The 13054-nt window shown below is 40.6% G+C and overlaps 1 protein-coding gene across 7 annotated transcripts in view; it reads left to right on the top strand.

Moving 5' to 3' along the window:
* The window catches only part of LOC144519874 (focal adhesion kinase 1-like), a 72402-nt gene that overhangs the window by 56231 nt on the left and 3117 nt on the right, over nt 1–13054 (top strand). For 5 of the 7 annotated variants that reach the window (XM_078253370.1, XM_078253367.1, XM_078253366.1 and 2 more), the window contains 9 exons: nt 2915–2992; nt 3325–3513; nt 4104–4229; nt 6907–6969; nt 8848–8887; nt 9818–9921; nt 11624–11779; nt 12349–12429; nt 12556–12641. In XM_078253370.1, coding sequence (XP_078109496.1) covers nt 2915–2992; nt 3325–3513; nt 4104–4229; nt 6907–6969; nt 8848–8887; nt 9818–9921; nt 11624–11779; nt 12349–12429; nt 12556–12641 — 923 coding nt within the window. The remainder of the gene's footprint in view (nt 1–2914; nt 2993–3324; nt 3514–4103; nt 4230–6906; nt 6970–8847; nt 8888–9817; nt 9922–11623; nt 11780–12348; nt 12430–12555; nt 12642–13054) is intronic. The other 2 variants (XM_078253373.1, XM_078253369.1) reach the window with 1 other exon arrangement.

The following is a 13054-nucleotide window of genomic DNA, read 5'->3' as shown; positions in this document are numbered from 1 at the left end:
ACGTCCCCCAGAGCCAGCCTCTGCTGCCCGGGTCTGGTCCGTCGAGGCCCCTGACCTTCACTGCCACCCATGTGGCAGCGCACCCGACCCCAGCGGTTCCTCCCACAGGTGGTGGGCCCATGGGATGGAGGGATGTCCGCCACGTAGCTTTTTCGGGCTGTGCCCGACCGGGCTCCGTGGCAAACCCGGCCACCAGACGCTCGCTGACGAGCCCTCCATCTGGGCCTGGCTCCAGACGGGGGCCCCGGGCTTCCTCCGGGCAGGGTCACTTCATCCCTTCCTCGATTTTTCATAGGATTTTTGAACCATTCTTTGTCTGGCCCCTCACCTGAGACCACTTTGCCTTGGGAGACCCTACCAGGAGCACAAAGCTCCAGACAACACAGCCCTCAGGTTCATAGGGACACACAAACCTCTCCACCACGATAAGGTGATGGTTCCCAGAGAAGAAAACAATACAGAGCAAGCTAAAAGATCTGTTTCTACTTAAGCCTGTTTACACCGAGCTGGTCATCTGTCACCTTGACCTAGCTGTTGGATGCTGGCCAGTAGTTCTACACATGAGCTTGTTTTAGTAGGTGACCCTGTTGAGCGTTTAGTCCTACTACCACTGAGCTGTAACATCACCCTACCTCATACTGTACATGGATGCGTCTGCTAAGAATTATGACTTTCAATGCTGGGAAAGTGTTTAAAACATGAGTTGTTTGCTTGAAAATGCAGGCTTTCATGTAAAAAATTAAAAATACTGTTAAAATCAGAGATACTTTTGGCACCAGTGAGAAATCTCTGTAGCAAACAGGAGACAGAAACCGCTGTATAGGACATACTTTAGACATACATATACCTTTAGTCAGTCTTCTGTTTGGTTCTTAGCTGGAAAACAGGTCACAAGTTAAATATTTACAACAGCCAGAATGAATTCCTGTTGTAAGTCTGTTTTCACTGCACTGTGACCCTTATGGTGATAGATGAGTCTGTGTGGGAGTCAATGAATTGTGTCCCAGATACATGGAGTAAAAAGAAAAGCTTAATTACACTGTGGCCCTCAACATACCTAAAATTCTTCATGGAGTTATGCCATGGTTACATGTTAGTAACAGAGGTATGTGCTTACAACAGCAAGTTAATTTAAAAAAGAATCCTTATTACAGTGTTTCCCAAATGTGCTGCCCTAAAATTGTTGCATTTTTAAATTGCGCAATTTGCTTAAATGCTAAAGAAAATGAAAAGAAAAAAAGAATGTCAAATAGATGATAAATTGACAAGTTGTATTGAAATGTTTTCAATTTTTCTAAGTTGTCACAAGGTGAAAATAATACCAGCGTTAAAAGCATAAACGGTTATTAAAGCTGTTTCTGCTCATGGCCTGCAGGTGGCACAAATTTCAACATCGCATCAGCTTATTTTCCTTGCCAGTAGATGACGCACATTGACACATCTGTTGGTGTAAACTGGTGCTGCTATTACTTGTTTTGCCTATAAGTGGCGAGCTGGGACTGATACTCCTGGCACTACAGTACTGCAGTTGGATGACATTGACTGGGCCTATTTATTTATTTATTTATTTATTTATTTATTTATTTATTTGTCATTCATTCTTACATTGAAATATTCATCCAAAAGTCTCCAGATAGTAACCAATGTATGTCTTATCCTGGTGTGACTATCCTGTCCCATTAACCTCACCTCCCTTCCAGTCTGTCTGTCTGTCTTTTAGCCTTGTGTTTATCTTTCCTTTTTTAAACTTGGTATTCCCCAGGAAACCTCCCTCTACATGGATTGGCTACCACGGGGCTGTGAATCTGTGTGGGGCAGATTTAAACTTCCAAGATATAGTTTTATTCTTGTTAAGGAACCCTGTGTCCTTACATGTTTGATCATGTTCACAACATGCTGTATGTTTCCCTCTCGGTCTGTCAATCTCAGAGTTTTTAAAGCTCCTGTTTGTCTCGTCTTCAGTTTCTTTGTCTTGTCTGCTTCTCTTTGTCCTTCCTCCCTTCCTACTGTTTTTCCTTTTCTCTTTCCTTGTCTCCCTCCTTCCCCGTCTTTTTTTGCTCTCCGTTTCTCTCCCTGTGTGTCTTTGTGTCTGTCTTGCTGTCGGAGGTGTGGTCCAGAGAAAGCTACTATGAGAGACTGTGGAAGGTAGAGGTTACAACATTGTTGTGTTAGAAATGAGCTCTTGTGTTAGAGAGGTTTAAATCATAAAGACAACTATCTCCAGTCATTCTAAGAGGGGAAACTGTTCATCAACTTTCAACAGCTTCATCACAACAAATCACCAGAAACAAGAGACGAAACAAGGCTGTGGGTTCACCAAGCACTTCTGTTTTTAGCTACTAGTTCCCAGCAAAAGCAGACTCACTCTCCTCTACTAAATTTGTTTCCTTTAGGCAGCAGCAGTCAGCATAAACTCAGATTAAAAAGCCTAAATATATATTACACACTTTCTTTTCAACAGCAATACATCCTTTCTTTTCCAAATAAGATAAAGCAAATGCTTGAAAGAGAGGTCTTTGGTGAACGTGCAGCCATAACACTCTATGTACACACCTGCATCATATCTAACCAGTGATCAGTAGTCCAGGAATATCAAACAGTTTATTCCGGTCGATGTTTTGATTATAGGGACAGTCGTTTGTGCCAGTTCAACTAACAGCTTGCTGGACTTGCAGCCCAGTGGGTGTTCCCTGTTTTGATTGACAGCTAACCCAGCCACACAAACAGCTCTGAGGGGTTTGTGTGTTGATTGTCTGAATGACCCGGTGTCACGTCTTCTAACGTTTCAGTTTTGGGAAAAAAGATGAACAAGCATTGTAACTGTATTTTCTATTTTCTGTCCCCTCTGTCTTGCTATTACTCAACCTCTATTCATCTCTTCCTGCTATCTCTTTCTCTCTCTCTCTGTCTGTAGCCTAGTAGACCAGGCTATCCCAGTCCTCGCTCAAGTGAAGGCTTTTATCCCAGTCCCCAACATCCTGGACACTACCAGGTACGCAGACTCACTTAGCTGACTGCTCTTTTGCTGCTGTTGCAGTGTTTTGGGGTTGCAGTAAGACACACAACTGTATTTGTATAGCACATTTCTTAGCATGGAGAGTGTTGACCTAACTGCATTTCACAAAGATAATATGAAGTGCTTTAAATAAAGAATTTAAACAGTAAATAGGAAATAAAGGGTATAATATGTAAGCACAAATTAAAAGGATGGATCATTTTGAGAGAAATCATTTTTAATTGATAAAAAGGTGAAGATGTAGTCAAAAGAGAACTCTTAACAGACTAACAGCATGTCTTTTTCTCTGTCCTCCCTCCCTGGATCAGATGGCAGGGTACCCAGGCCCTCACACCCTCCCCTCGGTGCCCAGCGCCCTGTACCCCCCACCGGCTGCAATGCTGGACACACACCACGCACACACACACCCCCGCCACCACGTCCACACACACTCGCACGCACAGCACCTCCCCCATCCACATGCGCACGACATGGCACTATGGGGCTCTGCGATGGAGGTAGGAGACCAATTTTACACTCACACTTGCACACACAGATGTTTCAAGGCAGAATGAAAACACACAGAATTATGGAAATTGGTATGGTCACACTCAGTCACAGTCGTTCAAAATAATAATTAAAGTCTTCAAAAATGTGTATGTAGTTTCCAAGAGTTTTTATAGTGTCAACATCTTGGATAAGTAAGTCCAACTCTGAGTGGTTAAATACTATTGAGATCCTTTTTTACTTTCTGGAAATACATTTTGCTGTTGGGGCTATTAGACCAAATCTGTGGGGAAGTATTGTAAATGAAAGTACCATCTTCATAACCACTCCAGTCCACAAATTTACATTATTATCTAGATAACATTACATTACATGTAGTTAAGTGTCCATCATCTAAGTTCAACCACTCATCAGTGTGTGTGTCTGTGTGTCTGTGTGTGTGTCTTCATCTGTGACTCTACGCGTGTGTGTCCCTTTGTTGGTGTGCATGTCTGCTGCTATGCTCGTCTTTTGTTGCATGCATGTATTTGTGTATGTGTTTGTTTGTGTGTGTGTGTGTGTGTGTGTGTGTGTGTGTGTGTGTGTGTGTGTGTGTGTGTAGGACAGGGCAGTAGACATGCAGCAGTGTGTAGGCCAGCAGTGCCTGTTAATGGAGGAACAGCTGATGATACAACAACAGCAGATGGAGGAGGACCAGAGGTGGCTGGAGCAGGAGGAAAGGCTGCTGGTAACACACACAGCACGCTCATTGGAAATTGCACTCTCAGACACAGTTAATACACATGTACTAAGAACATAACGTTACATTTAACTTTTTTAATTATTTGATGCACTGTACTCTGTTAGCAACATGATATTGCTACTGTGAAAATATACACTACAAATCAAATATATTTGTATTTCAGTGGCAAGAAAACAAAGATTTGCTGACTATATTTCTGCAAGTAAAATAATTTGGACAATTTGGATTTTTTTTAATGGTACTTCAAATAAAATGTAAGATCAGTTTCATCCTAAACATAATTAAACGATAGTGTACATACATATGTGCATAATAAGGGACATTTCACATAGAATATAGAGAACTAGCTACATTTTTAAGACCCCGGAGTCCTTTTTTGTGTGATTTTGTTGTGCATGTTATTGTTACCTGTAATGCAAAGCTTTCTCGCTTAGTTGCCATCTTTGACTTGTCAGTTGTGTTGAAGTATTTTTTTTAGTTCCATGATGCATGATTGTTGTGTTTTTGTAAATTTGTTAACGGACTCTCTGAAATACATCCCCCTCAAGGACAAACGCATATAAATACATTTAATAAATGTAAATAAAAGACTCATGAATTGGATGTGTGAGCTAATTAGATTTTAAATCACGTCCACATTATTATTAATCATTGTTTGGATCAGAATTACAATAGCAGCAATACTGATATTCGTCCTCAGCTGCATTATGTCTTAGGAAAACACTTAATATTCTGAATCTGGGTTCAAGCTTGTTGAAGTCTACTATAGCAACATATTGACACCTTACCCCTTTTAAGGGTGACTGTCATGGTGATTCCACTCTGACCTTCAATGACGGGTGAAACTGAATGAAAGATTTTCTGGGATGTGTTAAGAACCATGTTATTGGGAAGTTATTAAATTAATATTAGTTATCTATCTCCTGGGGTTTTATCTTTTTTTTTTTTTCTCCGATTGTTTAGATTTGATTAAATATATCATATGATTTATCAGCTTCACATTTCTACTAAATTGGATCATTACATTGCTACTAGAGCCATAGCATCTTAAAGCTATAGTGCGTAGTTTCTGTCGCCCCCATCAGGAATTCTAAGTAATGAAAACAAAACTGTCGGTGCGTCCACATGATACAAGCCTTACGTTATCGCGCACGCAATTGTTGCTCAGGAATTTGTGTGTGTGTGTGTGTGTGTGTGTGTGTGTGTGTGTGTGTGTGTGTGTGTGTGTGTGTGTGTGTGTGTGTGTGTGTGTGTGTGTGTGTGTGTGTGTGTGTGTGTGTGTGTGTGTGTGTAGGCATGTGTGAATTCCAGGCTAATGAGAGGCTTAGACAATCTGACAGCCCAGTCAACAGTCTGTCTTTGACCCACAACCACTAACTGACAACACATAAGATTACTGAAAAGCTGGGGAGGCGTATATTTGTGTGTGTGAGTGTGCGTGTTGGAGGCTGGTTGGTTTTTATAACCCTGTCACTTCAGGGAGGGGCGAGAGAGAGGTGGGAGAAAGGCATGAGAAAACAGAATGGTTTGGGAAAGAAGGGTAGACATGCTCACACACTGACGGCTCGTTGGCAGCATGCTCCATCCCTCCTCCCTTCTCCTCCTCTCCTTCCCTCTCTCCATGCGTCAGAGTCAGATACAGTATAAGTGTGCTGGAGGCAGGAAGTTGAGTTGAGTCTGAATTCTTGTCTTGATGAAACTGCTGGCACAGAGTAGTAGAAAGACAGACAGACAGACAGACAGGAAAACACTCAGTCGTAGGGGCAGATAGACTATAGAGAGAGATATAATAAGATCAGAACCAGATAGCAAAACAGACACAACATCTCAGACAACTCGGGACACAAAAGGTTCATCAGACAACTTTGCTGAACTCAGTGGCAATGCTGGTCTTCAAGTCCTGTATTGGAAAACTGGTAGGCATTGATGGGTGTGGGCGTTGTATGTGTAGAGGTGTTTTTTTTATTATTTTGGCATTGTTTGTGGATGTTTTTGCAGTGGCAGTGTTATTTGGGGTTTAAATGTCCATCCGAAAAAAATGTGCTTATATTGGAAAAAGTTTGTTTGTGTGTAGTAATACAAGTCCTGCACTTCTGAATCATGCAGTTTTGTACAGTGTGTTCCTGTTTTTATTTGAAGTCTCGTGCAGGAAGGCTGTGTTTGGATGCGAGATTCTTTGTGTGAGCTTCACTGCTGTGATTCACTCATTCATTTCCTCATTCACATAATCATTGCGAGATTTAAGATAAAACTTAGATTTGGAGAATTGGAGTCACTTTCACCTTGTACGGATCGGATCAGTGTATAAACTCACTCTTTTACTAATTACATGGTGCTTGTTGACATGCATTCCTACAGTAAAATGCCTATAAAAGATGATCATTTAAATCCAAAAATTGTAATGAGTAAATCTACTGGTTTAAGTGACCGAGTTTGCACCATATAATGCACCAGTCTTCCAACAGCATGTGATATAGAGCTGATGGCATGCCATGAAAGGCAATTTGTCTCCGTGAATATCCCAGTAATCAAAATCCTATACTGCTTGTAAAAGCCCAAACAGAAAAGCAGTGTGACTTACTGTTCATTGGAAAAACAATTGCAAACATTTTGCATAACTGTGTGTGTGTGTGTGCGCGTGTGTGTGTGTGTGTGTGTGTAGAAACCAGACTTTAGAAGTTCTAGAGGGAGTCTGGACAGAGAAGACGGTGGACTCCAACCACCGGTGAGTTACTTTCTACAGATGTTTTCCCACATCCATCCCACTGTTTGTTGGTGTTATTCATGCATGCAGCAGGACGATAACAGCGGTTCACAGGCTGCGTAAAGAAATCCATTTTGACAAGAAAAAGTTGATGTATTTCTCTTGAACGAACTGTACTTCACATCAGCTCTCATGACCATTTTCCACTCCCACCGCATTAGAAAGGGAAGTTATTTTTCTGGCCCGTTTGTGTTTTTAAGAGAGGAGGATGTCTGATAAAGACGAATGTTGACGGAAGTCCACATTCTGGTTGGACTCACTGCAGTTGGCTGCAGCATGTGTTTGTTTTGATTAGTTGCTGAGGGGATTGATCCAGGGACAGGAAGTGACCTGTCAGGGGTGGGCTCAGAAACAAGGGGTCAATGGATTCCCACAACATTGGCAGTTATTATTAGAGCACTGTTGCAAAAAAGGAAGTCGCCATCTTTATTTATCTGCTTCTCCCAGTGAATTTCTCACATTCAGAGCTGCAACAGTTGATTAATAGATTAGTTGATTGAAAGAAGCAACTATTTTAAAATAATAGTTTAAGTCATTTTTCAAGCAATAACGTGAAACATTCCCAAGTTTCAGCTTTCTCAAATGTGAGGAATAGCTGCTTTCTTTGTTTTGAAGCGTCACCTTTTGGTTTAGAAAAATTGCGACAGGTATTGTTCACTATCTCTATCTACTATCTAAACAATGGTTTAATTGAGAACACAGTCGTCAGATTATTAAAAAATAATCATTAGCTACAGCCCTTGTCATATGAATATGTACAAACCAACCATGCTACAATATGAGTGTTTGTGAAAGAAGACCTTTCTTGGCTTAGGAAAGCTAACCACATCATTTTTTTTTTTTTTTTTTTTTAATTGAGCCTTGTGGTGTAACTCAGCAAAACATAATGGTGGATACATGCTGTAACAACCTGTAATATATTTTAAGACAAGTGGTATTTTAAGGTAACCTCATCACACTGGAGTTGTACTGTAATGTTTCTCTCTAAGTCCTTTCTGGGATTAAATTTCTTCTCCTGAAACTAAATGATGTTGTTGATCAGCGCTTCGGTGTAACTTTATCCCAAAGTTGGATTCTCAAGAGCCGAACACACTTGCAGAGTTGTACGTTGACGTCTGTAGTGTTCTTGATGCCAGCAGAAGTTGTTGTAGCAGTCTGAAGTTGCCATGGGACAGATACTGTATTTCTGTCTCTGTAATTCATCTCTCTGCTTGTCCTCCTCCTCCCAATGAATGGCTGTGGTTTGTGGTGGTAAAATCTCCCGTGTGTGTGTGCGTGTGCGTGAAATGCTGTAGTAGAGTATTTTTGGGTGTTGGTGGTTGTCAGTCCACAATGCTCTGATGGCTTTCAAAGCCATATGTACTGTTTTCTCACACAGGGAAAAACCCACTAAGATTGAGTAATAATACAACAAAGTAAATATATAACATGTCTGGCACCACTAGTGAGTTTTGTGGCATCATTTTATGATCCCAACCATCAAATCATAAAGACATGCTGCGGGGTTTTATCTGGTTTTTGAAAGGGTAGCACTAACAAAGGAAGTGCTTTTTTTCTTATCCCTGTGTAGCCAGACAGAATATTTTTGTTAACATTAGTAACACAGTGCTCGACCACACACCACTGAAAACAGAAACATCTCCTCGACCAGAGACGACCGTGAACTCGCTGTATTTTACAAGTACAAATTGAGAAGGCGTGTCTTGTGACAGGTAAATTAAATTGGATTCCCGACCGGTGATTTTTGCCTGTGAAGTTCTCATTTCCTGTGAAGCTTCTGATCATGCGTGTGATTGAGTACTTGCTAACCCAATGTTTTGTTGTTGTTTGTTTGTGCAGACAGGAAACCAGCACATATACCAGCCCGTTGGCAAGCCAGGTAATAGACAGGCCCTGTAACCGTCTGCAATTACGCACAACCACTATTGTTTTCTTCTCTCTTCTCTTTCTGTGTCTTCATCTCCCAAAAGTATGCCGTAACCCACATATACCATTACATAGCTGTGTTTAGCGCTAACTAACCATCTGTATACAGATGCCGTATCTCCCGCTGCCAGCAGATAGAGTGTCAGTCTGTGTGTGTCAGTGTCTGCTTGCAGAGTTTACAGTCTGATGCCACAATATGACAGATCTGATTGTGAACTCTGGAGCCTGTTGGCCTGCCAGTGAGCAAACCAACCTCTGTTTATATGGACTCAGACAGCATGTCAAGCTCAATATGTTGTGTGTGTGTGTGTGTGTGTGCTCAGAGCGTGAATATGCCCGCCGTGCAAGCAGTCAAATACAGAGAAAATAGAAAAGCATTCATCTTAAAATATTTTGGGAGATTTTGAGAGATGAGAGATTTATTTTTTGTCAGTGTAGTGACAACCTTTTTTTCCTTCTGTTTTCACCATTGAATTGTTTATTGTCATGTAAAGCTGAAACAATTAAGCTGATTAGTCAATCTAGAGAGAATTAATTGGCAACAATTTTTGATAATGGAGTAATTGTTTCAGATGTTTAATCAAGCAAAAATGCCAAACTGTCTCTCAAATGTGAGGATTCACAAATGGTCTGTGTTTTATATCATTTTGGACTGTTGCACAGACAAAATCAGACTTTAATGATGTCGCTTTCTTATAGACTTAACTATTTATCGATAATGAAAATAATCTTTAGTCGGATGCTTATACAGATATGAACTACCACATCAGTTGCTAAGAGCTGCGGAAGAATGTTAAAGTACAATTTTTCCAGAACTTGTATGTATGAGACTGTATAACTGTGAGGATAAATAGTTTTCACTTTTATATCTTGTTTACTGCAGAGCATGCAGCTCCCCCAAAGAAACCCCCTCGACCTGGGGCCCAGAGCCAAGTGGGCAGTCTGGCCTGTCTGAACACTGGAGATAGTTACAACGATGGAGTCAAGGTACACAGAGACACACTGATACAGTTACACACACACAAACCCAAATCAAAAATACACAGAAGCAACCAACACCTATAAACACACAGACACAGACAAGGATGCATTTACCAAATATATAGGTTGCATGTTTTAAATGCTTTAATATTTTCCCTGTATCTTCTTTTCTTTTGGCTGCTCCCTCTCCCTCCCTCCCTCCCTCCTCCTCCTCCTGCACTCTGCCTTACTGTGTGACCTGTAGCCCTGGCGGGTAAGCAGCACACTGTCTAGTGTGTTTTAATGTGCGTCTTGTCTGCTAGTTGATCACACCGAGATTGATTTGATTCCTTCTTCCATCAGTTCTTCGATTTCTCTGTCCAACAAATCAAATTCTGTTTTTCACACACATTTATTTCATTTGTTGTAGATACCGGTCAGGTTTCTACCTTCTTTTTCTGTCAACACTTACATCCAAATCTACATAGTCATGTATGTTATATGTTATCTTATACTAACAGTATTTAACCCTCTGTCATACTTATTATTTTACTTTAATCACACTTTGGACTAATTATGCACTATTCATGCTGCTTTCTAGGCTAGAGTGAAAAACCTGGTCAGAATAAATGCCAAATACATTTTATTTTTTTGTTTTTTTCATAAACAGGAGAGGGATTCCTCCTCTGTTGCTGTTTTTAGTTTTGCCTCATCTTAATGATAGAGATGTCATGTTAAGACCTTTGAGCCAGATTTGTGATTGTTGACTTGACAATACAAACTCAATTTAACTTCCTTTTAGCTTTTTCCATGTCAAACACAATCAGTCTTAAAATCGCCACAGTAGAACCAGCAAAGTAGCTGACCATAATGTGTACAAGGTTCAGAACTCAAGGGTTTTGACATCAGGGGGTGACTGCGACTTATTTCGCAAACATGATTTCTCACTGGAGGGAGGAGGGGGCACAGGGTGATCGAGAGGAGGTAAAAAAAAATGTTTTAAGATTATTTCTTGGGCTTTTTACACCTTTATTTGATAGGACAGCTAGGTGAGAAAGGGGGGAAGACATGCAGGAAATCGTCACAGGTCGGATTCCAACCCTGCTCTACCCACTGAGCCAACCCGGCCACAGAGAGGATGTACAAAAACGTGTTTAGGATTACATTTTGTAGTGCTGAAAAGCTAATTTAGTAGCAGATTTAAAGAAGCCAAGTGTTAGTCTTTGTAATCACAATTTAAGAATTGAAGTGACATAATTATATCTATTTATACTAGGGTTGTGCTGCCACCTAGTGGCCAGAATAGAGAACTGCACATTTTGTGTCATAAAGCTAAATAACCTTTCCACATTCATTCATTCATTCATTCATTCATTCATTCATCTGTATGCCAGTTTGTTCTTTGTAAGGTTACAGCGCTCAGCTTATCTTCTTCATCTCCACCTGTTTATCTACTCAGCTTATTAAAAAGCAGTGTTGTTTCACTTTCCACCACCAGATGTGCAGACGGTCAGAAGCTCCTTAGTTAAGCAAAGGCATGTTTCATGTACATCTCTATAATCATGCAGAATTTGTACACAGGTTCATATTTTTCATCAACATTATCCCAACTTGTTTTCTGCGTGTCATCGCCGTGTCTCACTGCCCAGCCCCCCCACACAGACGTCTATGTCTTTGTTCAGTCAGGCAGCCTGTCACTCATTGCGTTCTCTGTGCTGTCATGGTTCAGCTGCAGCCCCAAGAGATAAGCCCGCCCCCCACCGCCAATCTGGATCGCTCCAACGACAAGGTGTACGAGAACGTGACCGGATTGGTCAAAGCTGTGATTGAGATGTCGAGCAAGATTCAGCCAGCTCCTCCAGAGGAGTACGTTCCCATGGTCAAGGTAACCGAGCACAGTTAATCTCACTCCTTGTTTTATCAGAGGCTGTCTGACTTTTCAGTTTTTCTGTCTTGAGCTGCAAACTTGACCTCATAACTTGAAAGCATTACACAGATTATTGCTGTTCTGTTTATACAGTTTCATCTGACACCCTGTTTTAAATAAATGACACACAGCACAGCTCTTCGGAGGGCTGAATTTTTATACTTCTACTTCCCAATGAATACTTTGTGATACATTGGTCCACACGACTCTACAGATCTGACCTTATAACTTCACTAGGTGTTGCTTTAAATTGTGGGGATTTAGTAATTGAGGTCTCCCCATTTGGCTTTTACTTTTGTTTTATACAGTAAACATTTTTTTTTTAAACGCTGTTTATAATTTATTTCCTAAACTTCCTTTTTGTTATGTATAATTTTGAACCTCCTCTAAGCAATTGTGTCTATATGTGTGTGTGTGTGTGTGTGTGTGTGTGTGTGTGTGTGTGTATGTATGTATGTATGTATGTATGTATGTATGTATGTATGTGTGTATGTGTGTGTGTGTGTGTGTCTGTGTGTGTGTCTCAGGATGTGGGTCTGGCATTGAGGACATTATTGGCCACAGTGGATGAGACTCTACCACAACTTCCAGCCAGTACACACAGAGAGGTAATAACACCCACACACTCGTTGTGTGTGTTTTTATAATATGTCTTGAGTAGTGTGGAATAAATGTTGTAGTATCGGTTTGTATTTAACCAGATTGATATTTAATGCTCCGGTTTTCTTCAACAGATCGAGATGGCACAGAAACTTCTGAACTCTGACTTGGCAGAGCTGATTGGGAAGATGAAGTTAGCCCAACAATATGTGATGACCAGGTAGGTGCAAATATTAATATTACAATATATAAATAATAGTTGCAGTGCCTTACATTGGAAGACATTACATTTCCATGTGATAGACACCTTACTATTAAAGTTATTTAATTCTAATTATTGTATTTATCAAGTGGATGCAGTCATTCAAAGAGTACATTATTATTCTATTTCAGGACATTAATACATTCAGTTAAAGCTCATATTATGCTTTTTGGCTTTTTCCCTTTCCTTTGTGTTATATATCTTTTTTTGTGCACCTTTTTTACAAAGTGAAAAAGCCCAAAGTCCACCCCAAAGGGACTTACCATCTCCAAAAGAAAACACTGTTCACAAACTGCTCCAAACAGCTCTATTGTAGTCCAGCCTTTACTTCCGTGACAAAAGCGCGTCACTTTGTAACACACGTTATAATG

The sequence above is a fragment of the Sander vitreus genome, chromosome 6 (genome assembly GCF_031162955.1).
Source record: "Sander vitreus isolate 19-12246 chromosome 6, sanVit1, whole genome shotgun sequence".
Classification (NCBI taxonomy): Eukaryota; Metazoa; Chordata; class Actinopteri; order Perciformes; family Percidae; genus Sander; species Sander vitreus.
The sequence above is the reverse complement of the archived record's forward strand: the minus strand, read 5'-3'. Positions and strand labels throughout refer to the sequence as shown.